We start from the raw sequence: 27,385 nt of genomic DNA, 5'->3' as shown, positions 1-27,385 counted from the left end.
GTGACCCTGGAATGATGAACATTTCTGCAGATGAATGCTTGAGGTTGTCCACACAGATCTGATGCTGAATGGCTAAACCAGTTATGCACCAGATACACACAAGTCTATGTCCTTTGGATCTGAGGGAGTAAAGACTATTACAGCCTTGCAAAGCTAGTCTGCTCTCCCCCAGCTTCTGTCATAAAATATGAAAATCCTGTGAGGAACAACCTCCATTCTTGGTTATTAGAATAGTTGGGGAAGTTGTATTGGTATCCTGGCCAACATTTACCCCTGAAACAGATTATCTAGTCAATTTAATTACGATGTGCAAGTTGGCTGTTGCATTTCTATATATTAGTGATTATAAAGCACTCTACAGTTATATTTTAATGTCCTGAGGTCATGAAAGGTGCTACATCGCATAAGTCTTTGTATACCCCCAGTACAGTGTCATGGTGTGAACTGCTTCCAAATAATCACTAACAAATTGACACTTAAATGAGACAAAGCTTTATTTTATCTATATTTTATATAGCAAGACATCAGTGAAACAATGATTCTATATTTTTTTTAAAATCAAATGCATATGGAGGTCCCTGACCTAAAAATAAAACTTCTGCCATAACAGCATTCGAGATCTGGCAACTTCTCATTCAATTCCTTCTTGTTTATCTTTAATGGCAACCTGGAATAGAAGATAATGATAACTTATCATTAAGTTTTATTGCTCATCAGTACAACAGCAGTGGGGTGGGGAATTATCAATTCCCAAAGTTTAAATAATCTCAACAAGACCAAGAGGTTCATATGGAACCAGATCAAAGGCAAAAACATACTGGTTTCTTCTGAAAGTGATGTGCAACATGAGGCACTTAAGTAATCCTACACTACAGATGTTTGTGGGTACTACTCATTCATCCAGCCAGGGTCAACAAACAGCAATCAGGAATACTGGACAATTTTTTTTCTCCCTTCGCTGCAGGTTCTGAAATCAACTGCAGCCCCCTCTACTCCAAGACTGCAACCTCACAACAGAATAGGAATTTAAACTGGGATCTTAAAGGTCATTCTACGTTATTACACCATATGGTCCACTGAAGATGGGAAAAGGATGAGTTTGTTATAATGAACAAACTGGTCAGGATAATTAAACTTAAAAAATTCAACTCAAAAACAGCTGTACATCTCAGTAGACTCTGTGGCACAGTTCACAACACAATGCAAGTTAAATGATGCCTAGACAGAAAAAAAGTCAGTTACAAACCAGTTATTCCAAAATATTAATCTGTCCAGGACAAAGACTTACTAGGTCAATCACCAGACACTCCTGTTGTCACGAGAAGTACGTCAGGTCAAATTGCTATCAAAAGAAACCAGATTCACTTTGTCGAAGCCACTAAAAATTATAGAATCACAGTGGCAACAGGGTTATGGTGAGGATATGAATCCCTTTGTATTCTAAGCCAAGACCATACATTGCCCCTACGGTTCTGACAATGCCACTCAGAACTAATCAGCATGAGTTAGCAAAGACCAACACAGCCTCTACCTCCGACGGGAGGTATGTATTGTCAGCCTGACATCTCAGCAAGATGGCTACATCAAGAACTCGCCTCAGAACTTTGGAAATGGAGCTGCAGTTTGCAAGGATAAAGGGTCAGGGGAGGTTTTCTTGACGGATGTGGTGATGGTGGCAATTCTGAAATAGAGGGGGAAAGGAATCAAAGCAGACACAACCATTTTCAATGTTAGCCAGCATGAGGGCCAGGAAAAGAATTTGGGTGGTCAACAGTTTAGTGGGAATGGGGTCATAGGTGTAGGAGGTAGACCTCATGGATGAGTGAGCTTGAAGAAGGCATAAGGGGAGAGACACGGGTTCAGAGCTTACGGCTAAGACAGGAGGTTTGGTTTAGTGAGCAGAGAATTTTTTTAAAAATTCATTCATGGGATGTGGGCGTCACTGGCCAGGCCAGCATTTATTGCCCATCCCTAATTGCCCTTGAGAAGGTGGTGGTGAGCTGCCTTCTTGAACCGCTGCAGTCCATGTGCGGTAGGTACACCCACAGTGCTGTTAGGAAGGGAGTTCCAGGATTTTAACCCAGCGACAGTGAAGGAATGGCGATATAGTTCCAAGTCAGGATGGTGTGTCACTTGGAGGTGAACTTGCAGGTGGTGGTGTTCCCATGCATTTTCTGCCCTTGTCCTTCTAGTTGGTAGAGGCCGCAGGTTTGGAAGGTGCTGTCTAAAGAGCCTTGGTGCATTTCTGCAGTGCATCTTGTAGATGGTACACACTGCTGCCACTGTGCGTCTGTGGTGGAGGGAGTGAATGTTTGTAGATGGGGTGCTAATCACGCGGGCTGCTTTGTCCTGGATGGTGTCAAGCTCCTTGAGTGTTGTTGGAGCTGCACCCATCCAGGCAAGAGGAAAGTATTCCATCATACTCCTGACTTGTGCCTTGTAGATGGTGGAGAGGCTTTGGGGAGTCAGGAGGTGAGTTACTCACTGCAGGATTCCTAGCCTCTGACCTGCTTTTGTAGCCACAGTATTTATATGGCCAGTTCAGTTTCTGGTCAATGGTAGCCCCGAGGATGTTGATAGTGGGGGATTCAGCGATGGTAATGCCATTGAATGTCAAGGGGAGAAGGTTAGATTCTCTCTTGTTGGAGATGGTCATTGCCTGGCACTTGTGTGGTGCAAATGTTACTTGCCACTTATCAGTCCAAGCCTGGATATTGTCCAGGTCTTGCTGCATTTCTACACAGACTGATTCAGTATCTGAGGAGTCACGAATGGTGCTGAACATTGTGCAATCATCCCCACTTCTGACCTTATGATTGAAGGAAGGTCATTGATGAAGCAGCTGAAGATGGTTGGGCCTAGGACACTACCCTGAGGAACTCCTGCAGTGATGTCCTGGAGCTGAGATGACTGACCTCCAACAACCACAACCATCTTCCTTTGCGCTAGGTATGACTCCAGCCAGCAGAGGGTTTTCCCCCTGATTCCCATTGACCTTAGTTTTGCTAGGGCTCCTTGATGCCATACTCGGTCAAACGCTGCCTTGATGTCAAGAGCAGTCACTCTCACCTCAAGTTCAGCTCTTTTGTCCATGTTTGAAGCAAGGCTGTCGTGAGGTCAGGAGCTGAGTGGCCCTGGCGGAACCCAAACTGAGCATCACTGCAGGTTATTGCAAAGCAAGTGTCGCTTGATGGCACTGTTGATGACACCTTCCATCACTTTACTGATGATTGAGAGTAGGCTGATGGGGCAGTAATTGGCCGGGTTGGACTTGTCCTGCTTTTTGTGTACAGGACATACCCGGGCAATTTTCCACATTGCAGAGTAGATGCCAGTGTTGTAGCGGTACTGGCCTCCTGCACTCTTCATTGAACCAGGGTTGGTCTCCTGGCTTGATGGTAATGGTAGACTGGGGGATATGCCAGGCCATGAGGTTACAGATTGTGGTTGAGTACAATTCTGCTGCTGCTGATGGCCCACAGCACCTCATGGATGCCCAGTTTTGCATTGCTAGATCTGTTCGAAATCTATCCCAATGAGCACGGTGGTAGTGCCACACAACACGAAGGAGGGTATTCTCAATGTGAAGGCGGGACTTCGTCTCCACAACGACTGTGCGGTGGTTACTCCTACCAATACTGTCATGGACAGATGCATCTGCGGCAGTGTGATTGGTGAGGACGAGGTCAAGTATGTTTTCCCCTCTTGTTGGTTCCCTCACCACCTGCCGCATACCCAGTCTAGCAGATATGTCCTTTAGGACTCGGCCAGCTCGGTCAGTAGTGGTGCTACCGAGCCACTCTTGCTGATGGACATTGAAGTCCCCGACCCAGAGTACATTCTGTGCCCTCGCCACCCTCAGTGCTTCCTCCAAGTGGTGTTCAACATGGTGGAGTACTGACTCATCAGCTGAGGGAGGGCAGTAGGTGGTAATCAGCAGGAGGTTTCCTTGTCCATGTTTGATCTGATGCCATGAGACTTCATGGGGTCCAGAGTCGATTTTGAGGACTCCCAGGGCAACTCCCTCCGTACTGTATACCACTGTGCCGCCACCTCTGGTGGGTCTGTCCTGCCGGTGGGACAGGACATACCCGGGGATGGTGATGGTAGTGTCTGGGACATTGTCTGTCAGGTATGATTCCGTGAGTATGATTATGTCAGGCTGTTGCTTGACTAGTCTGTGGGACAGCTCTCCCAACTTTGGCACAAGCCCCCAGATGTTAGTAAGGAGGACTTTGCAGGGTCGACAGGGCTGGTTCTGCCGTTGTCATTTCCGGTGCCTAGGTCGATGCCGGGTGGCCCGTTAAGTTTCATTCCTTTTTATTGACTTCGTAGCGGTTAGGTACAACTGAGTGGCTTGCTAGGCCATTTCAGAGGACATGTAAGAGTTAACCACATTGCTGTGGGTCTGGAGTCACATGTAGGCCAGACCAGGTAAGGACAGCAGATTTCCTTCCCTAAAGGACATTAGTGAACCAGATGGGTTTTTACAGCAATCGACAATGGTTTCATGGCCATCATTAGACTATCTTTTTAATTCCAGATTTATTAATTGAATTCAAAGTCCACCTTCTGTTGTGGTGCGATTTGAACCCATGTCCCCAGAGCAATACCCTGGGTCTCTGGGTTACTAGTCCAGTGAGAATACCACTACACCACCGCCTACCCTTGAAGAATGAAGCAGTTGAACAAATGGTTTCCATCTTAGTGACAATGCCCATAAGATCGGCATGTTGGAAGTGTGAGGGGAAGGTTTAAGGCAATGATTGGTCGAAAAAAGAAACCAGTGGTTATCTATGATCTCCAGGATGATCCTGGAGTAGTGGGCAGTTTTAGCAGACAGTGAGGCTGGTAGGATTTGAGATGTTTCAGCCAGACCTGAGGACATGGCTAAACCAACTGTGCTCCTGATACGCTCAAGTTTAAGTGAAGATGGAGCCATACTAGGGAAACAACCAGAAATGGACAGATAAGGATTTTGCTGGGTTCAAGAATATCATAGATGGAGGACGTGCTTTAGCAAGCTGACAACTGCATAAGCATCCTTGTTGTATGAGTTGGCGATCGGTTGAGGGGTAGGGGATGGAGAGTGTGGATAAAGGGAATGAACTGTGATTGGCAGGAAGTAGCGAGATGCGTTACCAAGTGATCTGTACTGGGGCCTCAGCTTTTATATATATCAAATACTTGTATGAAAGTATAGAGTTGTATACCCAAATCTGCAGATGATGCTATATTCAGAGGCACAAGTTGTACAGATGGAAGTAGAAAGTTTCAAACAGACATAGAGAGACTAAGTGAGTGGGCAAAACTGGCAGATGCAGTTCAATGGGAGAAATATGAGAATGATCCACTTTGGACCAGAGCAAGATAAATCAAATAATTTTCTAAATGGTTGGAGACTGAACTGTAAAAGAGCAAAGGGATTTGGATGCCCATGTACAAAAATCACTAAAAACCCAGTGCACAGCTGCAAAAAGTCAAATAATTGTGGCTTTTAGCTCAAAAGGACTGGAATACAAAGCGGGGGGGGGGGGGGGGGGGTTTGGCAAAGTTAATGCTTCAGTTGTGTCGAACCATAGTCCGGACCTATCTGAAGTCCTCCATCAGTTCTGCACACCACATCCTGAGGGCAGGTGATATAAACTTGGCTTGCGTTTCTTTTAATTTTAGAAGATTGTTGGGAGATCTAATCGAGGTCTTCAAAACGATAAAAGTAATTGGATAGATACGGAAAAAATTGCCTCTGACAACAAGGGCATATAACCTTTAAAATAAAGCTAGCCCATTTAGAAATGAAACCGGTAAGTATTTTTCACACAAAGGGTAGTAGAAATATGGAAAGTTTCCCCCAACTGCACCAAAATGACTGGATGCTGGGCCCATGAAGCTTTTAAAACTGAGACCAATAGACTTTTGTTAGGTAAGAGTATCAAGGGGATATGGAGCAGGGGTAAATGAAGTTGAGGTCAAAATGAATGGCAGATCAAGCTCGAGGGACTGAATGGCCTACTCCTGTCCTATGTATTGTGACAAATTGAATACTATAGGTTAGATCAGGGGGTCAGCAACCCTTTTTAAAAAATGATTGCTGAAATTAAAAACTATTGGTCGCCACAAAATGAAAATTCAGCATTTCTAAATCAAATACTTGGCAACTTGCCAAGTGTCTCTGTTAGAATGCATAATTTGCATATATAATAAATATACATGTTGAATTTATGTATCAATAGAAAAAATCAAAATTAAAATACACCTAACTGAATTATACTCGTTTTGGATCTGGAGCTGCGGCTGGGGACACTGGAGCATCCGCGAGGCTGAGATCATCGTGGATAGCACGTACAGGGAGGTGGTCACACCGCAGGTGAAGACTGCTCAGGCAGAAAGGGAATGGGTGACCACCAGGCAGAGTAGAAGAACTAGGCAGGTAGTGCAGGAGTCCCCTGGGTCCACCTCCCTCTCTAACAGATTTTCCGCTTTGGATACTGTTGGAACAGACAGCTTCTCAGGGGAGTTCAGCAAGAACCAAGTCTGTGGCACCACGGGTGGCTCAGCTGCACAGGAGGGGAGGAAAAAGAGCAGGAGCACTACAGTGATAAGGGATTCTATCGTTAGGGGTACAGATAAGCATTTCTGTGGCCGCAAACGTGACTCCAGGATGGTATGTTGCCTCTCTGGTGCTAGGGTCAAGGGTCTCGCGGAGCGGCTGCAGCATATCCTGAAGGGAGAGGGTGAACAGTCAGAGGTCATAGTTCACATTGGTACCAACAACATAGGGAGAAAGAGGGATGAGGTCCTGCAACAAGAATTTAGGGAGCTAGGTAGCAGATTAAAAAGCAGGACCTTAAAGGTTGTAATCTCTGGATTACTCCTGGTGCCAGGTGGTAGTGAGTATAGAAATACGAGGATAGAGCAGATGAATGCGTGGCTGAGGAGATGGTGCAGGAGGGAGGACTTTAGTTTCCTGGATCACTGGGTCTGTTTCTGGCAAAGGTGCGACCTGTACAAGCCGGACGGGTTGTACCTGAACCGGAACAGGACCAACCTTCTTGCAGGGAGGTTTGCTAGTGCTGTTGTTGGGTGGGTGGGGGGGGGGGGCGGGTGGGTGGATGGTGGTTAAACTAATTTGGCAGGGGGATGGGATACAGAGTAGAGGGTGATGCACAGTCAAATATAGAAGAGAAACTAAGTCAGTCTGGAAGGCAGAGCAAATATAGACCTGTTAAATACAAGCAAATAATGCAAGGCTGGATTACATCTATTTTAACACAAGGAGTCTGACAAGGCAACTGAATTGAGGGCATTGATTAACACATGGGATTATGCTATTATTGCCATCACAGACACATGGTTGAGGGAAGGGAGGACTGGCAGCTCAATATTCCAGGGTATAGAATCTTCAGGCATGACGGGGGACGGGTGTAAAAGAGGAGATGATATTGCACTGTTGATCAAGGAGTCAATTACTGCAGTAAGGAGGGATGATATCTTAGAAGGTTCCTCAAATGAGGCCATATGGGTAGAACTTAAAAACAAAACGGGGGCAATCACTTTGCTGGGAGTGTACTACAGGCCTCCAAACAGTCAGGGAGAGATAGAGGAGCAGATATGTAGGCAAATCTCAGAGAGGTGTAAAAATAATAGGATAATAACAGTAGGGGATTTCAACTTCCCCAATATTAACTGGGATAGTCCTGGTGTAAAAGGTTTAAAGGGGGCGGAATTCTTAAAGTGCATCCAGGACAGCTTTTTGAGCCAGCACGTAGAAAGTCCTACAAGAGACGGGGCAGTACTGGATCTAATCCTAAGGAATGAAGCCGGACAAGTGGTAGAAGTGTCAGTGGGGGAGCATTTCGGAGATAGTGACCATTTCCTCCGGGTGCTCCGGTTTCCTCCCACATGCCAAAGACTTGCTGGTTGATAGGTTAATTAGCCATTATAAACTGCCCCTAGTATAGGTAGGTGGTAGGGAAATATAGGGAAGGTGGGGATGGGGTAGGAATATGGAATTAGTGTAGGATTAGTATAAATGGGTGGTTGATGGTCGGCACAGACTCGGTGGGCTGAAGGGCCTGTTTCAGTGCTGTATCTCTAAACTAAACTAAACTATAACTCTAAGGTAGATATGGAAAAGGACAAAGATGGACCGGAAATAAAGGTACTGAATTGGGGGAAGGCCGATTTCAATATGATAAAACAGGATCTGGCCAAAATGGACTGGGGGCAGCTACATGTATGAAGGTCTACATCAGACCAGTGGAAGTCATTCAAAAAGGAAACAGTGAGAGTTCAGGGCCAACATGTTGCCGTAAAGGTGAAGAGTAGGACCAACAAGTCCAGGGAACCCTGGATGTCAAGGGATATAGAGGATTGGATAAGGAAAAAAAGGAGGCTTATGGCAGATTCAGACGGCTGAAAACAGCAGAGTACCTAGAGGAGTATAGAAAGTGCAGGGGGGTACTTAAAAAAGTAATTAGGAGAGCTAAGAGGGGACATGAAAAAACACTGGCGGGCAAGATAAAGAAAAATCCCAAGGCGTTTTATAAGTATATTAAGGGCAAGAGGATAACCAGGAAAAGAGTAGGGCCCATTAGGCACCAAAGTGGCAATGTGTGTGGAATCGGAGGACGTAGGTGATGTTTTAAATGATTACTTTTCATTTGCGGTCACTATGGAGAAGGACGATGTAAGTGTAGAGATCAGGGAGGGGGACTGTGATATACTTGAGCAAATTAGCATTGAAAGGGAGGAGGTATTAGCAGTTTTAGCGGGCTTAAAAGTGGATAAATCCCCAGGCCCAGATTAGATGTATCCCAGGCTGCTATGTGAGGCAAGTAATGAGACTGTAATGATTGCAGGGGCTCTGACACAAATTTTCAAATCCTCTCTGGCCACAGGAGTTGCCAGAGGACTGGAGGACAGCGAATGTGGTACCATTATTCAAGAAGGGTACTAGGGATAAACCAGGTAATTACAGGCCAGTGAGTCTAACACCAGTGGTAGGGAAACTATTGGAAAAAATTCTGAGGGACAGGATGAATCTCCACTTGGAGAGGCAGGGATTAATCAAGGATAGTCAGCATGGCTTTGTCAGGGGCAGATCATGTCTAACAAATCTGAATTTTTCGAGGAGATGACTAGGTGCGTAGATGAGGGTAAAGCAGTTGATGTAGTCTACATGGACTTCAGTAAGGCTTTTGATAAGGTCCTGCATGGGAGATTGGTCCAAGGGGTCCAGGACAATTTGGCAAACTGGATCCAAAACTGGCTTAATGGCAGGAGGCAGAGGGTGATGGTCAAGGGTTGTTTTTGTGACTGGAAGCCTGTGACCAGTGGTGTACCGCAGGGATCGGTGCTGGGACCCTTGCTGTTTGTAGTGTACATTAATGATTTAGATGTGAATATAGGAGGTATGATCAGTAAGTTTGCAGATGACACGAAATTTGGTGGTGTCGTAAATAGCGAGGAGGAAAGCCTTAGATTACAGGACTATGTAGATGGGCTGGGAAGATGGGCAGAGCAGTGGCAAATGGAATTTAGGCCCGAGAAGTGTGAGGTGATGCATTTTGGAACGACTAATAAGGCAAGGGAATATACAATGGATGGTAGGGGACCCTAGGAAGTATAGAGGGTCAGAAGGACTTCTGACAACAGCAGCACAGGTAGATAAGGCGGTTATGAAGGCATATGGGATACTTGCCTTTATTAGCAAAGGCATATATTTTAAGAGCAGGGAGGTTATGATGGAAATGAATAACGCTAGTTAGGCCACAGTTGGAGTACTATGTACAGTTCTGGTCGCCCCACTATAGGAAGGATGTTATTGCACTGGAGAGGATGCAGAGGAGATTCACCAGGATGTTGCCTGGCTGGAGCATTTCAGATATGGAGACTGGATAGGCTAGGGTTGTTTTCCTTAGAGCAGAGAAGGCTGAGGGTGGGACCTGACTGTGGTATACAAAATTATGAGGGGCAGAGATATGGTAGATAGGAAGAAACTTTTTCCCTTAGCGGAGGTGTCAATAACACGGGAAAATAGATTTAAGTTAAGGGGCAGGAGGTTTCGAGGAGATTTGAGGGGAAAAAAATTCACCCAGAGGGTGGTTGGAATCTGGAACACACTGCCTGAAGGCTTGGCCAGAAACAGTAGTAAACCTGAGGATTGGTTGGATTTTATAATACAGCAAAGGAGGACCAAGGAATTGATAAAGAAAGGGAGAATAGAATATGAATGTAAACTAGCAAAAACACTGCCTGAAGGAATGGTAGAGGCAAGAACCCTCACAACAGTTAAGTATTTATATGAGCATACAAGGCTAGGAACAAGTGCTGGAAAATGGGATTAGAATAGATAGGTGCTTGATGGCCAGCACAAACACGATGGGTTGAAGGACCTGTTTCTGTGCTGTATAACTCTATGAAAGCATTTTTTGACTTTTTTTTTTAAACTAAGATATGTAGAATTAAGATACTTTTTTCAGCTATTGATCCTCGTGATTAAAACAAAGCTTCTAATACAGGATTACAACAATTGTACATTCCTGTCTGGTGCAAAAATAAAACAGGAAGGGTGGCTCAACCATGGCTTACAAAAGAAATTAGGGATAGTATTAGATCCAAGGAGGAGAAATATAAAATGGCCAGAACAAGCAGCAAACCTGCGGATTGGGAGCAGTTTAGAATTCAGCAAAGGAGGACAAAGGGATTGATTAAGAAGGGGAAAATAGAGTGTGAGAGTAAGCTTGCAGAGAACATAAAAACTTCTATAGACATGTGAAGAGAAAAAGATTAGTGAAGACAAATGTGGGCCCCTTACAGTCAGAAACAGGGTAATTTATAATGGGGAACAAAGAAATGGCAGACCAATTAAATACATACTTTGTTTCTGTCTTCACAAAAGAGGACACAGATTACTTCCCAGAAATGTTGGGGAACATAGGGTCTAGTGAGAAGGAGGAACTGTATGAAATCAGTATTAGTAGAGAAATGGTGTTAGGCAAATTGATGGGATTGAAGGCCGATAAATCCCCCGGGCCTGATAGTCTACATCCCAGAGTACTTAAGGAAGTGGCCCTAGAAATGGCAGATGGTCATTTTTCAGAATTCTATGGACTCTGGAACAGTTCCAACGGATTGGAGGATAGGTAATGCAACCCCACTATTTAAAATAGGTGATGGAGAGAAAACAGGGAATTATAGACCGGTTAGCCTGACAGCAGCAGTGAGGAAAATATTAGAGTCTGTTATAAAAGATGTAATAGCAAAGCACTTGGAAAACAATGACAGGATTGGACAAAGTCAACATGGATTTACGAAAGGGAAATCATGCTTCACAAACCTACTGGAATTTTTTGAGGATGTAACTAGTAGAACAGATAAGGGAGAACCAGTGGATGTGGGTCATTTGGACTTTCAGAAGGCTTTCGATAAGGTCCCACATAAGAGATTAGCGTGCAAAATTAACGCACATGGGATTGGGAGTAAGGTACTGACATGGATGGAGAACTGGTTGGCAGACAGGAAACAAAGAGTAGGAATACACGGTCTTTTTCCGAGTGGCAGGCAGTGACTAGTGGGGTACCACAGGGAATAGATGAGGGAATTAAATGTAATTTATCCAAGTTTGCAGATGACACAAAGCTGGGTGGCAGTGTGAGCTGTGAGGAGGATGCACAGAAGCTCCAGTGTGATTTGGACAGGTTGAGTGAGTGGACAAATACATGGCAGATGCAGTATAATGTGGATAAATGTGAGGCTATCCACTTTGGTGGTAAAAACAGAAAGGCAGATTATCTGAATGGCGATAGATTGGGAAAGAGGGAGGTGCAGCGAGACCTGGGTGTCCTTGTGCACAGAAAGTAAGCATGCAGGTGCAGCAGGCAGTTAAGAAGGCAAATGGTATGTTGGCCTTCATAGCGAGAGGATTTGAGTACAGGAGCAAGGATGTCTTGCTGCAATTATACAAGGCCTTGGTGAGGCCACATCTGGAGTATTGTGTGCAGTTTTGGTCTCCTTATCTGAGGAAGGATGTTCTTGCTATGGAGGGAGTGCAGCAAAGGCTCACCAGACTGATTCCTGGGATGGCAGGACTGACGTATGAAGAAAGATTGGGTCGATTAGGCTTGTATTCGCTGGAGTTTAGAATAATGAGAGAGGATCGCATAGAAACCTACAAAATTCTAACAGGACTGGACAGACTAGATGCAGGAAGGATGTTACCGATGGCGGGGGAGTCCAGGACCAGGGGTCACAATCTAAGGATAAGGGGTAAGCCATTTAGGACTGAGATGAGGAAGGATTTCTTCACCTAGAGAGTGCTGAACCTGTGGAATTCTCTACCACAGAAAGCAGTTGAGGCCAAATCATTAAATAATTTCAACAGTTAGATAAGTTCTTAGGGCTAAAGGGATCAAGGGATACGGGGAGAAAGCGGGAACAGGGTACTGAGTTTGGATGATCAGCCATGATCGTATTGAATGGCGGCGCAGGCTCGAAGGGCCGAATGGCCTACTCCTGCTCCTATTTTTCTATGTTATCCAACCTTTTCCCTTGGGGGGCCACATTACAACTTTTTCCCTACATAGGGGGCCGGTAAGCAAGTTTCAGAAAGATAAAGGCATTAAAAATTCATTCCACTATCAAAACAACAAATGTCCATTTTTGTGAAGAAGCTTTAAATGAGAAGACTAATTTATTAACTTACTTTCTCGTTACTATATTGAAAACTGATTTAGTGGCATATCTAGCATTGTTTTTGCTTGCACAAGTAATCAATCTCTGCCTGCACACTTGATGTAGTGATATTCTGGATACTTTTCCATCTGTCGGGAGAGAACTTGATCTCTCTCCACCCCCTCTCCCCACACTCTGTGTGTGTGTCTCTGTCTCTTTCCCTCCCTATAGGATAAGGGGACACAAATTGCATGTTTTGGGCAAAAGATGCAGGGGGAATATGAGAAAGCACTTTTTTTACGCAGCAGGTGGTAATGACCTGGAGCTCGCTACCCACGGGGGTGGTGGAAGTGGAAACTATCAATTACTTCTAGAGGAAGTGAATGGCTACCTGAGAGAAATAGACTTGCAGGACTATGGGGATTGGGCTGGGAAGTGGGACTGACTGCATATCTCCGTAGAGAGCCAACATGCACTTGATGGGCCGAATGGCCTCCTTTTTGTCGTAAATAAATGACTCTATGACTCTAGTTCTCTCTTCCCCCCCTCCCACTTCACTCTCCACTCTGTGTTCCTCACTTCGTGTTCCCTGCAGCAGCCATTCCCACAACCGGATAATTACCATGCCTATTTTACAAAAGGTGGGGCAAGCAGAGGCGGGAACTTGCCCAGCGTGCAGGATACAGGACATTTACTGAAAGCAGCAAGGGCGGCTGATCCCAGGGCACCTGTGCCGCATTCCATCAATCAGCGCTAACGCAGCCTGGGCGGTCCCTGTCAGTCACAGAGAGTGATCAATCACAGGTAGGGGTCCCTCACCCGTCAGACATGGGTTCCCCCTACCCCCTCAGCCTGACGTACGGGGGAAGCTGTCAATCAGAGCCAAGCCACAGGCTCATTGGCGGGCCGGATACAATCCTTTGGCGGACTGGATACTGGCCCACGGGCTGTATGTTGGACACTCTGTTTTAAAAGCACATTCAGAATAATTTATCATTTCATCTATACTAGAAACAATAATGGTCGCAACCATAAAACCTGTTCCTTGAAGCAAAGGCACTATCTATAACCGTGGTGTAGCTATACCACTCAAACACATTTATTTAGAACATGATCATGTCTTTTGTTAAAATCATTTGCAACCATAAAGTGCAGCATAACGATTAGCTTTTTATGCCCACAGGCTTTTTTCAAGTTAATATGATCCAACTGGAAAAGGTTGGGAGCTGCAAATTAGATGTTAAAGAGCCGCAGGTTGCAGACCCCTGGGCTAGACAGTTAGGTGTTTAAAGGTGTAGTTGTTAGTGAGTTGGAAGTTATTTCTGTGCCAGTTGCAGAAGGAAGAAAGATTAGGAGGGGCAGGGGGATGTGTTTGGTAAGGGATAAAAATAAGAAATATTCAGCAGGTATGGCAGCAGTTGTGGAGAGAAACAGAGTTAACGCTACTGATTGATGACCTTTCATCAGAACTCAGTTGATACAAATAAGTGGATGGAGATAACTTGGTCAGTGGTCAAGGCCATGGGAGTAGAGACTACAGGAAATGGCAAGGTTAAGGCCATGGCATTCTCAGGTCAGGTATATGAGCTGGTTAAACAGTAAACTCCCTTTATACTTTTACAATAATATGCATTATCCCCAAAATTCAAAGAGCATATCTAGTGCAACATCTGTGTGGCATTTCAATTCTCACACCAACCAGGCATATGGCGTCCAAGGAGACTGACCGCAGCGGCAATGTCAAGATTTTTGTCCTCTACACACAGTCACATGACATTTAGGACTCATCCAGACAGACATGAATGGACACTGCTCTAAACTACTGCATTGCCTCAGCTGCACAATGATAGATGTCCAATTTAGTGAAACACATCCAAAACAGCGTTTTTTAATCTCCGCTAAGATTAATTAGTTTTGTCAGCACCAGTGCTTCAATCTCCAAACATGAACTTACTCGGAACCGTTCCTCCAGCAGTGATAGCTCACTGATCAAATCAGTGATGGCATTTGTAAAGGCTTCCTGTGGACTGTAGTCAGGGGTGGTCTGTACACGGATAACAATTTTATGCTCAAGAGGATGGGGCACCTTGTAACCTGCAAACAGCACCTGAGGGTCTTTCAGCAACTGCCTGTAAAACAAAACAGGATATCAAACATGTTATCTTGCAATCAAAGGCAACTTTCCCTCAATATCCTTCACTTTTCCTCACAAATTCCAACACTTGATGTTGACCATGAGCACTACACTGCTGACCTGCTGTAAATGGGCAAGTGTGAAACATACATATGTTCAGGCTGCTCATTTACAGAATCAAACTGCTGTCCATGTTGATACCACTTATTAGTGTGATACATAAACCACTACACAGGTGTGAATTTCTCTCTGGCATTGGAAGGCCTCTACATACCATATTTTCCATTTGTTCTGCAGAGGACTCCAGTGGGAGAGCACTCCTTGTTAAGTGTAGTCTCCGTCTCTCTTGTGTTTGCAAAGTTCTCTCCCATGTACTAATTTTGCTTGTGAAATTACTCATATGAAATAATTACTCATTTAATTCCTGTAATACTTGCATGCAAAAAAATGGACAAAATACAAGTCCAACAAATATAAATCAGCAACTTATACAGAATTTTCATTATGTTAATGGGAGAGGGGCAGAGGCAAAAATTACTTTAAGTATAAACCACCCTGTTATCGGTTAGTGCAGGTTACTTTGCAGAAGGAAGCAATTTCCATGCTGTCCTCACCACAAATGACTTCTCAAACCATTACAGAGCTGTGCAGCTCAGTCAGCAAGCAGCACATACAATCCAGTAAAGGTGGGGTGGAGGAGGGCGGAGGTCACTGCCCATTTTTGATTGGGGATGCAGGTCAAGAGCCTTGAAACCTCAGCAGAGGTCTGGTACAGCACCTAGCAGCAATCAATTTTAACCCTTGTATGAAAAACCTTAAAATCCTTATGTGAAGTAACTTTAGGTAATGCAGCTTTGGCATAATAACTAAATGTAATCAGTGCATTAGAACATTCATTAGCTGCTATATGTATAATAAGCAGCAAATATTAGTGAATAAACTGCCCATCTCACATAGACTTGCTCTGCATGGTGGATATTTTAGAACCCGAAGACATGTTTTTGAAGTTTCTGTAGACTTCTGCGCTTTCTTGGGTTATGACATATATCTTACAATACATGGCACAGAGGGTCTTAGTGAGTTTTGTACATTTTCTTCTGAGTTGACAGGATCAAGATCTTTCCTTGACTGAGGCACCCCTGAAACAGAAAAGGTGGTGGATTGGGGGCTCTCTGTGAATTGGATGAGTGGGGCTTGCTGGTGTGTGATCTACTTTGGGGTCTCTTTTTGATAGGTGTGGTGGGGGGGTTGGTGAGGATGAGTCCACATCTTGTGGTATGCGTCCCAACCCACGACCCAGCCAGTTCCCCACAATTACCTGTTCACGTTTGAAGAGGGCTAATTTACCATATCAGCAAGATACAAGCTCTCACTGCGAACAGTAATAATTGAGCAAGAAGCTGCTGAAAGTAGGCAAGGTGGACACAGATAATATCTGGGAAAATGGAAAGACGAGTCATAGTCTAACAGTAACTAGGCCAAATAGGCCAGGCATATCGACTCGTGGAAACACATCTCAGCAAGCGGGTGCCCCTGGGGAGAGGAACTTAGGAAAGAGGGTGGAGGAGAAAAACCATCAGGAACCCACCATCACTACAACTTAGTTAGAATGGAACAGCCTTGTGTGCTGAAACTGTACACTTACGATCTGATGGTGTTACCTAGGGTGTGGTCCTCCTTGTTAATGGTGAACAGGCAGGCATTTGGCACTTTTGTGTCTTTTATTATTGTTATCCTACAGAAAAAAAGGAAAATGGTAATAGTACAAAACCACCTCATCAGCCATAGCCAGAGAATACCTGCAGACAAAACAACGCAGTAGCCACAGGAGCAACAGGTCAGAATTCAAGCCAGCATAGAATAATGTCAAAAGAATATGCTATGAAAGGGAACATTTCCCGAGTAGCAAATTACCTGGTAAACACTCTTCAAAAGGCACCATTCTTGGGAGTTCTGAAGACTGAGCCATTACTGGTGCCATTGTTCAGAATTCTGTGACTATGTTCCTGTGAAAATGTGACAAGTGATTTGAATGTGGGTTTGGGCAGAAGCTCACCTAAAAGGAAGCACTTTCCTCAGACAGTCCATACTGGCCTGGCCATCCATACGTAATCAAGAGGTGATTTAATTGCAGTTTTTGCACAGATCCTAATGACCCATTCATTAGCAATGTCTGGTCCGGTCATTCAGAAGATATCGAGCACCTTAAGTGTTGACAACTCTTTTGACCAGGACACAGACACCAAAGAGTCAGTCAGGTACCATGAGAATCTCTGCCTTGGCAAGGAGAGTTCATACCTTTACATTAAGTAAAAGCCCCACCAAAGTAGCCCGGAATACACTTGTTCTTTATTTTTGTAATAGTATGCAAACAAAAGTTATACTGATTGTCTCTCATCACACTCAGTGTTCAGTATGCTTTGCCTACTGTGGAATAAGCAGCTTTCACACTGAACCAAATAACGTCTCGCCTACTGTTATCTTGCTCTGCCTTAAGGATAGATTAAAGTAGTGCATGCCTGTGAGACACAGATGTCACTGTTACATTCCTGGGCCCTATCATCATGCTAGCAGATACAGGGCAGTGGAGGAAGTCAACTTCAATTTAAAAAATAACCAGCCAAACAGACCAATGAAACCACTGAACGCAAGTAGTTACCTGCAGCAGATCCAAATTCCTAACACTTGACGAGTGGGCAGTATCATTATATTCTCTTTCGCTGCCATCTATCCACATATATATTTAAATCTTCTGCATCTGATGTGTAAAGGAAACTATGGGAATGTATCCCACTTCCCCACAGCGTGCAAACTGGTTGCTTTTAGTGAATGTGATATTTGAACCAGTCATAAAAACATATACTGTCTTTTACTACTTTTAAAAATTCCCATTCACAAAAAACTTCTTTTGAAATCCTTTGAGTATTAGTTACCAAAGAATAAAATTTACAACATAAACTCATTGAATATATATAATATTTAACTTAAAACATGACCATTCCAATGCTTCCAAACTCACTCTCTCCTCTTTTCTGAGGGCTTTTGGGCTTGCTAGTCTGCTCCATCCCCAAAGGCTGGAATCGGAGTTACAATTTCTGGGCATGTACAATCTGAGCAGTCAATGTCCCTCCTGCTGCTTCTGTGCCGCTCCAAAGTGAGAACATTCTGGACCTCAGTTTTGCAAATTCCCTTACACGCACAAGAGCAGTGTTTCTCAGCTTGCATACATGTACCATGACGAAATGCCCCTGTATGGGCAGCAAGAATGCAAAGAACTAGAGGTGCAGAGGAAAGAGGGGCAAACAGTTCAGAGAATGAGAAAACGTGCATGTGAAAGACAGGAAAGCAAAAATATGAATAATGAATGTCAATGCAAGAAGCATGAGAGTGCACAACAGAAGGGAAAAAGTGGGAGGAGAGCAACAGAGGGGAAGAGAGGGAGTGGGATGGAGAGCAACAAAAGGGAAGAGCGGGAGTGGTGGGGGGAGGAAAGAGCAGGGGGAGCATGGGAGGGGGGAGGAGAAGAGCGTGTGAGTGGGGGGGTGGGGGGAGAGCGGGGATGGGGGGTACAGCGGGGGTGGGGGGGGGAAAGAGAGTAGAGGGGATGGAGGTGGGGGAATGACAGCAAGAGGCAAAGAAGCGGAGGGGGGAGGATAGAGCAAGACTGGAAAAAGCAGGGGGAATGAGAGAGTAAGCGGGGGGAGAGAGCAAGCGGAGGGAGAGGGGACGGGTAAAGGGCAACGAAAGCAACAGAGGGAAACAAGCGGAGAGGAGAGCAACAGAGGAGGAGCAGCAGGAGAGAGCACGAGAGGAAAAGGAGCAGGGAGACAGAGCAACAGAGGGGAAACTAAAAAGCAGAACCACAAAGGTAATAATCTCTTAATCACTACCTGAGCCACCAGCAAATTGGCATAGGGTAAATAAGATTAGAGAGCTGAATGCATGGCTCAAAGATCAGCGTGGGAGAAATGGGTTTCAATTAATGGGGCACTGGCATCAGTACTGGGGAAAGAAGGAACTGTACCATTGGAATGGGATTCACTTGAACAGCGCTGGGACCAGTGTCCTGGCGAATTGTATATCTGGAGCTGTAGAGAGGGCTTTAAACTAAATGAAGGGGGTGGTGGGGTGGGAGAGGGTGCACGTGTGGGGAGATTTAGAAAGTTAACGAGAAAGGACAAGGCAATAGTGCAGGGTAGCGATACGCATAATGATAACCAGAGTGTGACAGCAAGGGACACAGGACACAAACATAAAAGTGCACCAGCAAATAGGGTCAGAGTAGGGAAAAATGGCAAAAAGACAGAACTAAAGGCTCTTTATTTGAATGCACGCAGCAGGAAGATGGGGATATTTGTGGAGAGTCCTCCTCTGGTCAGATATTTAATTGTCTAGCACCATTCACAATTGGATGTGGCAGGACTGCAGAGCTTTGATCTGATCCGTTGGTTCTCGGATGGCTCAGCTCCATCTATCACATGCTGCTTCCAAAGTTTAGCATGCCTGTGTTGTAGCTTCACCAGGGTGGCATCTCCTTTTTAGACATGCCAGTGCTGCTCCTGGCACCCCTTTATGCCTCATGGAACCAGGTTGATTCCCTGGCTTGATGGTAATGGTAGAGTGAAGGATATGAGATTACAGATTGTGGTTGAATATAATTATGCTACTGTGGATGGCTCACTGCGCCTCATAGATGCCCAATTATGACTGGCCAGATCTGTTGTGAATTTAGCTCATTTCGCACAATGGTAGTGCCACAAAATATGATGGAGGATGTCCTCAGTATGAAGACTGGACTGTGCCGTGGTCACTCTTACCAATACTGTCATGGATAGATGCATCTGTGCCAGGTAGATTGGTGAGGACGAGGTCAAGTAGGTTTTTCCCTCTTGTTGGTTCTCTCACCACTTGCTACAGGCCCAGTCTGGCAGATTTGCCCTTCAGTGATTCTACTGAGCCACTCCTGGTGATGGACATTGAAGTCCCCCACTCTGAGTACATTCTGTATCCCCAACATGAACGAGCACTGATTCATCAGGTAAGGAATGGCAGTTAGGTGGTAATCAGCAGGAGGTTTTCTCACCCATGTTTGACCTGATGCCATGAAGACTTCATTGGGTCCAAAATTAATGTATACCACTGTGCCGCCACCTCTGGTGGGTTCGTGCTGCCGGTGGGACAGCAGATACCCAGGGATGGTGATGGAGTAGTCTAGGACATTGGCTGTAAGGTATGATTCGGTGAGTATGACTATGTCAGGTTGTTCCTTGACTAGTCTGTCAGACAGCTGTCCCAAGTTTGGCACAAGTCCCCAGACGTTTGTGAGGAGGACTTTGCAGGACTGACTGGGCAGAGTATGCCATTGCCATTTCTGGTACCGAGGTCAATGCCAGGTGGTCTGTCCAGTTTTAGTCTTATTTGTCTTTTCTGTAGCAGTTTGATACAATTGAGTGGCTTGCTGGGTCATTTCAGAAGGCAGTTAAAAGTCAACCACATTGCTGTGACTCCAGATCCACATGTATGCCAGACTGGGTAAGAATAGCACATTTCCTTCTCTGAAGGTAATTCGTGAACCAGATTTTTATGACAATCCAGTAGTTTCATGGCCATCATTAAAGGCTAGCTTTTTATTCCAGATTTTTAAAAATTAATTAATTGAATTTAAATTCCCACAACTGCCAGTCCAGGCCTCCAGATTACTAGTCCAGTAAGATTACCACTACACTACTGTTCTCTGATCTTAGGGCAAATAACCAAAGCTTGGTCAAAGAGGTAGGTTTTAAGGAGCACCTTAATCTAGAGGCCTCGACTAATGGTCTGGAACCTGTGGGAATTTAAATTCAATTAATTAATTTTTAAAAATCTGGAACAAAAAGCTAGTCTTTAGTGATGGTCATGAAACTACTGGATTGTCATAAAAAGTCATCTGGTTCACGAATTACCTTCAGAGAAGGAAATCTGCTATTCTTACTCAGTCTGGCATACATGTGACTCCAGATCCACAGCAATGTGGTTGACTTTTAACTGCTTTCTGATATGACCCAGCAAGCCACTCAGTTGTATCAAAATGCTACAGAAAAGTCAAAGACGACTAAAACTGGACAGACCACTTGGCTCCCATTCAAGCAACATCTCTATTTTGAAATTCTCATCTTTGTTTTCAAATTCCTCCAAGGTCTCGCTCCCTCCCTGTTTCTGGAATCTCCTCCAGCCCAACTACCCTCTGAAATATCTATGCTCATCCAATTCTGGTCTCTTGAGCATCCCCGATTTTAATCATGCCACCATTGGTGACTGTGCCTTCAGCTGCCTAGGCCCTAAGCTCTAGAATTCCCTACCTAAACCTCTCCGCTTCACTACCTCTCCTTTAAGGCAGGGGAACAGGACTTGGTGCAGGCAGCAGAGTTTTGGATGACCTCAAGCTTATGGAGAGTAGAATGTTGGAGAACAGTCAGGCCTGTGTTGAAATAGTCAAGTCGAGAGGTAACAAAGGCATGACAGAGGGTTTTAGCAGCAAATGAGTTGACATAGGGGCGAAGTTGGGCAATGTTAGGGAAGTGGAATCATGTGGTCTTAGTGAAGGCACGAATAGGAGGTTGGAAGCTCATCTTGGGGTCAAATGTGACACCGAGGTTGCGAATGGACATTTAATCTCAGACTGTTGACCTGGCAACGGGAAGGGAATGAAGCTTGGACCAGGACTTAGGCTTTGGCCAACCTCCACTTGCCGCCCCGTGTTGAAGTGTTTTGGCAGTAGCCCAGGATTGGCGAAGACTCCGAGCCAGGGGAAAGGGTGTTCAGTGCTGGTGAAACGTTGATATTGTGGAGCCGGCAGTGCAGACACTGTTCATCCACGGCTGAGGAGAGGGATGGAACGGGTAGCTCGGGAACAGAGTTTTGATAGGGACCAAAAACAATGGCTACAGTCTCCCCAATATTTAATTGGAGAAAATTTGTCCTCAATCAGTACCAGACGTTGGATAAGCAGTCTGATAATTTAGCAACAGTGCAGGAGCCAAGAGAAGTACATACGAACATACAAATTAGTAGGCCACTCGGCCCTTCGAGTCTGCTCTGCCATTCAATCAGTTCATGGCTGAACTGATTACTCCATATTTCCACCTCCCACTGACAATCTTCCACACTTTTGCTTATCAAGAATCTATCTACCTCTGTGTCATGGAGGCCCCCCCACCTGCCAAGAATGTGAGACATATTTCGCCACATGAACATTGATTTTTAAGCTGTTACTGGGGTAAAGAACTTGTTTAAAAAAAACAGACCCTTGACTAGAAAGACATTTGCATAGTAACATACAGTACTTGGAAAGGACAAAGGGGCACTCACTGCTCCAATTTAATCCACAATGGACTTTTGATTACCAGAGTTGAATGTGGAGAGGCTAGCATTCCCGGTTAACTACCAAGATGGCCGAATACACAAACAGACGTGGTCAGGCCTGTTAAGTCACATGACTAACTGGCTGCTGGAGGTTTTTTTTTCGAATTTGAACTTGCCAACGAGTTTTAAAACTCAAAGCTGTTTGCTCCTGGACTGGAAAATACCTCTTGTGGCTGGCTTGCCGCCACCTCTCTCCTGTCTGCTCAACTCTTTCGCACCAGCTTTGGAATCCATTGAAGACACAGGAACCCCAAGAGAGAAAAGTTTCCTACAGTGAACAAGGTTTAAGAATACTGGGCCACAACGAAAAGCAAGAATTAACTACAAGCCAGAACTACCTACAAAGGACTACAGTGAGCTCGAAGCACAGTAACAAGAAACTCTTCTGATATTGTCTCAAACCTCTCCACTTTATTTCTCTTCTGCTCTTTTCTGTCTCTATTTGCACGTGTGTATCACGTATGAATGCTAGCGTGAGGCGTGGCGTGTATCCGTAGGCATTAACCGAATTAGAGTTTAAGATTTAATAAATTTCACTTTGCTTCTTTAAACCTGAGAAAGCTTGTTTGTGCTCATTTCTTTGCCTTATAATTGGAAAGTGGTGAACAAGGATTCACCAAAGGGGAGCTCAAAACACGGTGTATTTAAAATCAAACCCTATTACAATGAGACCATGAGAAAGTCCCCTAGACACCTTTCTCACCCGTCACATTCTGCCTTAAAAATATTCAAAGATGCTGCTTCCACCGCCTTTTGAGGAAGAGAATTCCAAAGACCCACAACACTCAGAAAAAATTTCTTCTCATCTCTGTCTTAAATGGGTGACTCCTTATTTTTAAACAGTGACCCTAGCTCTAGATTCTCCCACAAGGGGAAACATCCTTTCCACATCCACCATCAAGACCGCTCAGGATCTTATATGCTTCAATCAAGTCGCCTCTTACTCTTCTAAATTCCAGCAGATACAAGCCTAGCCTGTCTGAACTTTCCTCGTAAGACAGCCCGCCCATTCCAGGTGTTAGTCTAATAAACCTTCTCTGTACTGCCTCCAATGTATTTACATCCTTCCCTAAATAAGGAGACCAGTACTGTGCACTTTACTCCAGATGTGGTCTCACCAATGCTCTGTATAGCTGAAGCATAACCTCCCTACTTTTGTATTCAATTCTCCTCGCGATAAATGATAACATTCTATTAGCTTTCCTAATTATGTGGCTGTACCTGTATACTAACCTTTTGCGATTCAAGAACTAGGACACCCAGATCCCTCTGCATCTCAGAGCTCTGCAATCTCTCACCATTTAGATAATATGCTTCTTTTTTATTCTTCCTGCCAAAGTGGACAATTTCACACTTTCCCGCATTATACTCCATTTTCCAGGTCTTTTACCACACACTTAACCTATCTATATCCCTTTGTAGCTCCCTTATGTCCTCTTCACAAGTTACTTTCCTACCTATCTTTGTGTCATCAGCACACTTCGCAACCTCATCCAAGTCATTTTATATAAATTGTAAAAAGTCAAGATCCCAGCACAGATCCTTGTGGAACACCGCTCATTACATCTTGCCAAACAAAAAATGACCCATTTATGCCTACTCTCTATTTCCTGTTGGCTAGCCAATCTTCTATCCATGCCAATACGTTACCTCCTACACCATGAGCTTTTATTTTCTGCAATAAGCTTTGATGTGGCATCTTATCAAATGCCTTCTGGAAATCTAAATACAATACATCCATCTTTATCCACTGCGCATGTAACTCCCCCAAAGAACTCCAAGAAATTGGTTAAACATGATTTCCCTTTCACAAAACCATGTTGACTCTGCCTGATTATCTTGAATTTTTCTAAATGCCCTGCTATAATGTCTTTAGTAATAGCTTCTAACATTTTCCCTAAGACAGATGTTAAGCTAACTGGCCTGTAGTTTCCTGCTTTCTGCCTCCCTCCCTTTTTTGAATAAAGGAACTACATTCGCTATTTTCCTTCCCTGAATCTAGGGAATTTTGGAAAATTAAAACTAATGCATCAACTATCTCACTAGCTACTTCTTTTAAGACCCTAGGATAAAGTCCATCAGGACCCGGGGACTTGTCAGCCTGCAGCTCCAACAATTTGTTCAGTTCCACTTCCCTGGTGTTTGTAATTTATTTGAGTTGCTCCCGCCCTTCCATTTCCTGATTTACAGCTAATACTGGGATGTTACTTGTATCCTCTATAGTGAAGACCGATGCAAAATATCTGTTCATTTGCCATCTCCTTATTGTCCATTGTTAATTCCCCAGACTCACTTTCTATAGGACCAACACTCAATTTGTTAACTCTTTTCTTTTTTAAATATCTATAGAAACTCTTACTATCTGTCTTTATTTTTCAAGCTAGCTTTCTCTTATACTCTAATTTTACCTTCCTTATCAATCTTTTAATCATTCTTTGCTGTTTTTTATATTCTGTCCAATCTTCTGACCTTCCTCCCATCTTTGCGCAATTATATGCTTTTTCTTTAAGTTTGATACTATTATTACTGTTTTAGTTAACCATGGAAGGCGGGTCCCACCCTTGGAAGTTTTCTTTCTTGTTGAAATGTATCTATTCTGTGTATTCTGAAATATCCCCTTAAATGTCTGCCACTGCATCTCTATTGACCTATCCCTTAACCTGATTTACCAGTTCATTTTAGCTAGCTTTGCTTTCATGCCCTCATAATTGCCCTTATTTAAGTTTAAAATACTAGTCTTAGGCCCACACTTCTCTCCCTCAAACTGAAGGTAAAATTCAATCATATTATGATCGCTGCTATCTAGGGGTGCCTTAACTATGAGGTCATTAATTAATCCTATCTTGTTGTACAATATCAGGTCCAGTATAGCCTGCTTTCTGATTGGCTCCAGAACATACTGTTCCAAGAAACTATCCCACAGACATTCTATGTACTCCGCATATAGGCTACCTCTGTCCATCTGATTTTTCCAGTCTGTATGAAGGTTAAATCCCCCTTAACTATCGCTGTACCTTTCTGACAAGCTGTCATTATTTCTTCCTTTATACCCCGTCCTACAGTGTGGTTAATGTTAGGTGGCCTGTACACCACTCCCACAAGTGACTGCTCACCTTTTAGATTTCTCATCTCTACCTAAATCGCTTCCACATCCTGGTCTCCTGAACTTAGGTCATCCCTCTCTATTGCGCTAATACCATCATTAATTAACAGAGCTACACGTCCATCTTTTCCTAGGTTCCTGTCCTTCCTGAATGCCATGTACCCTTCAATATTCAGGTCCCAATCTATGTTGGCCTGCAGCCATGTCTCTGTAATGGCTATCAGATTGTACTTATTTATTTCTATTTGCACTCTCAGTTCATCTGTTTTGTTTCGAATGCTACGTGCATTCAGATACAGAGCTTTTAGTTTTGTCCTTTTATTATTTTTGTAACCTCTAGCCTTATCTGTTGATTTACTCAGATTTGTACACTCTGTCCCTTCCTGTCACAGTCTGTTTATCATTTCTCATATTAATACTTTTCTCTCTTGCCTTGTCTCTACTCCTTGATTTACCATATCTTCCCAAATTTGATCCCTTGCCCCCACTATTCAGTTTAAAACCCTCTCTACTTGCGGCTCACTAGAACACCAGCCCCAGCAGGGGTGTTCAGGTGTAGACCATCCCAACGGTATTGCCACCACTTTCCCCAGTACTGGTGCCAGTGCCCCACGAACCGGAACCCACTTCTACCACACCAGTCTTTGAGCCACACATTAATTTCTCTAATCTTATTTGCCCTATGCCAATTTGCACGTGGCTCAAGTAATAATCCAGAGATTACCTTTGAGGTTCTTTTACTTAATTTGGCACCTTGTTCTTCATAATGACTATGCAGAACCTCTTTCCTTGTCCTGCCTATGTCATTGGTACCTACATGGACCACAACGACTGGATCCTCTCTCTCCCTCTAAATTCCTGTCCAGCCCTGAGCAGATGTCCCAAACCCTGGCACAGGGCAGGCAACACAGCCATCTGGACTCTCGCTCTTTACTGCAGAGAACAGTGTCAACTCCCCTCACTATACTGTCCCCTACTACCACTACATTCCTTTTTTCTCCCTCCACTTGAATGGCTTCCTGTCCAATGGTGCCATGGTCAGGTTGCTCATTCACCCTGCAGCCCCCACTCTCATCCAAACTAGCTGAAAGAACCTCAAACCTGTTGGACAATCGCAAAGGCTGAGGCTCCTACACGCCTGCCCTCTGGGTCCCCTTACCTGACTCAGCTGCAGCCACATTCTCCTGTCCCTGACCAAATCAGAAGACCCTATCCTAAGGGGCGTGACCGCCTCCCGGTACAAAATGTCCAGATAACTTTCCCCCTCCCTGATGCGTCGCAGTGCCTGCAGCTCAAACTACAGTTCAATGACTCTGAGCTGAAGCTCTTCGAGCCGCAAACACTTACTGCAGACACGTTTGCCCTGAATCACACTGGCATCCAGGAGCTCCCACATGCTGCAACCATGACACATCACCGATCCTCCTGTCCTTAAAGTGTTTTAATTAATTACTTAATTATTTTGTTCAATTATTCATTTTACTTTCCTTTTTTAATATACTTTATTAAACTTACCACTAGTTCCTTTACTATTTTAAAAGTTAGGATTAGAATGGACCTTAATCACTTACTAAATGCTGGTAAGTGATGGTGAGCTGGGTGTGGTCATGAAGATGAGAAATCGGAGGGGACCAAGGATAGATCCTTTGGGGAGAACAGAAATAACGGTACTGGGGCAGGATGAGAAGCCAGTGATGGCGATTCCAACAGTGTCCGTACTGCCGCTCCACAGTATCAACATTTCACCAGCAGTGAAACACCCTCTCTCCCGACACGGAGCCTTCGCCAAGCCCGGGCTCCTGCGAACGTTCAGGTAACACCAAAACACTTCAGCGCGGGGCGGCAAGTGGAGCTTGGCCAAGGCCTAAATCCAGGCCCCAGCTTCATTCCTCCCGTCCCCGCTCCTGGCTTCATTTCCCCTCCTCCTCCTCCTCGGCCCCGATTCATTCCTCCCGGCTCTTACTCACTTTTTCTCTCCCTCAAAAAGCAGAAAACTCTCAAATGCCGGCGGCGCGTTCATTTCCTCACAATAGACAACAAAGGAGACAAGAAGAGCTTCTATACTCACGGCA

At 44.5% G+C, this 27,385-nt stretch overlaps 1 protein-coding gene across 2 annotated transcripts; it reads right to left on the bottom strand.

Moving 5' to 3' along the window:
• Positions 1–469: 469 nt before the first annotated feature.
• Positions 470–27,385, bottom strand: polr2j (RNA polymerase II subunit J). Of its 2 annotated transcripts, none has more exons than XM_068009936.1 (4): positions 27,281–27,385; positions 16,455–16,544; positions 14,630–14,804; positions 470–667 (listed from the first exon to the last, which is right to left on the bottom strand). In XM_068009936.1, exons 1-4 carry the CDS (start codon positions 27,331–27,333, stop codon positions 632–634), a joined length of 354 nt encoding a protein of 117 aa, XP_067866037.1. In that variant the 5' UTR covers positions 27,334–27,385; the 3' UTR covers positions 470–631. The 2 variants fall into 2 exon arrangements, with proteins under 2 accessions (XP_067866037.1, XP_067866038.1); XM_068009937.1 differs by lacking the exon at positions 470–667 and adding an exon at positions 1,301–1,342.

This window comes from Heterodontus francisci, chromosome 30 (assembly GCF_036365525.1).
Source record: "Heterodontus francisci isolate sHetFra1 chromosome 30, sHetFra1.hap1, whole genome shotgun sequence".
Taxonomy (NCBI): Eukaryota; Metazoa; Chordata; class Chondrichthyes; order Heterodontiformes; family Heterodontidae; genus Heterodontus; species Heterodontus francisci.
The sequence above is the reverse complement of the archived record's forward strand: the minus strand, read 5'-3'. Positions and strand labels throughout refer to the sequence as shown.

What these genes read in the sequence shown, in the direction of transcription:
- polr2j (XM_068009936.1), bottom strand. Translation starts at nt 27,333, where the DNA reads ATGAACGCGCCGCCGGCATTTGAGAGTTTTCTGCTTTTTGAGGGAGAG. An exon ending in CTAGGTAACACCATCAGATC is followed by an intron (nt 14,805 to 16,454) that starts GTAAGTGTACAG and finishes TTTGTTTTACAG; the next exon opens with GCAGTTGCTGAAAGACCCTC. An exon ending in TGCTGGAGGAACGGTTCCGA is followed by an intron (nt 668 to 14,629) that starts GTAAGTTCATGT and finishes CTTCTATTCCAG; the next exon opens with GTTGCCATTAAAGATAAACA.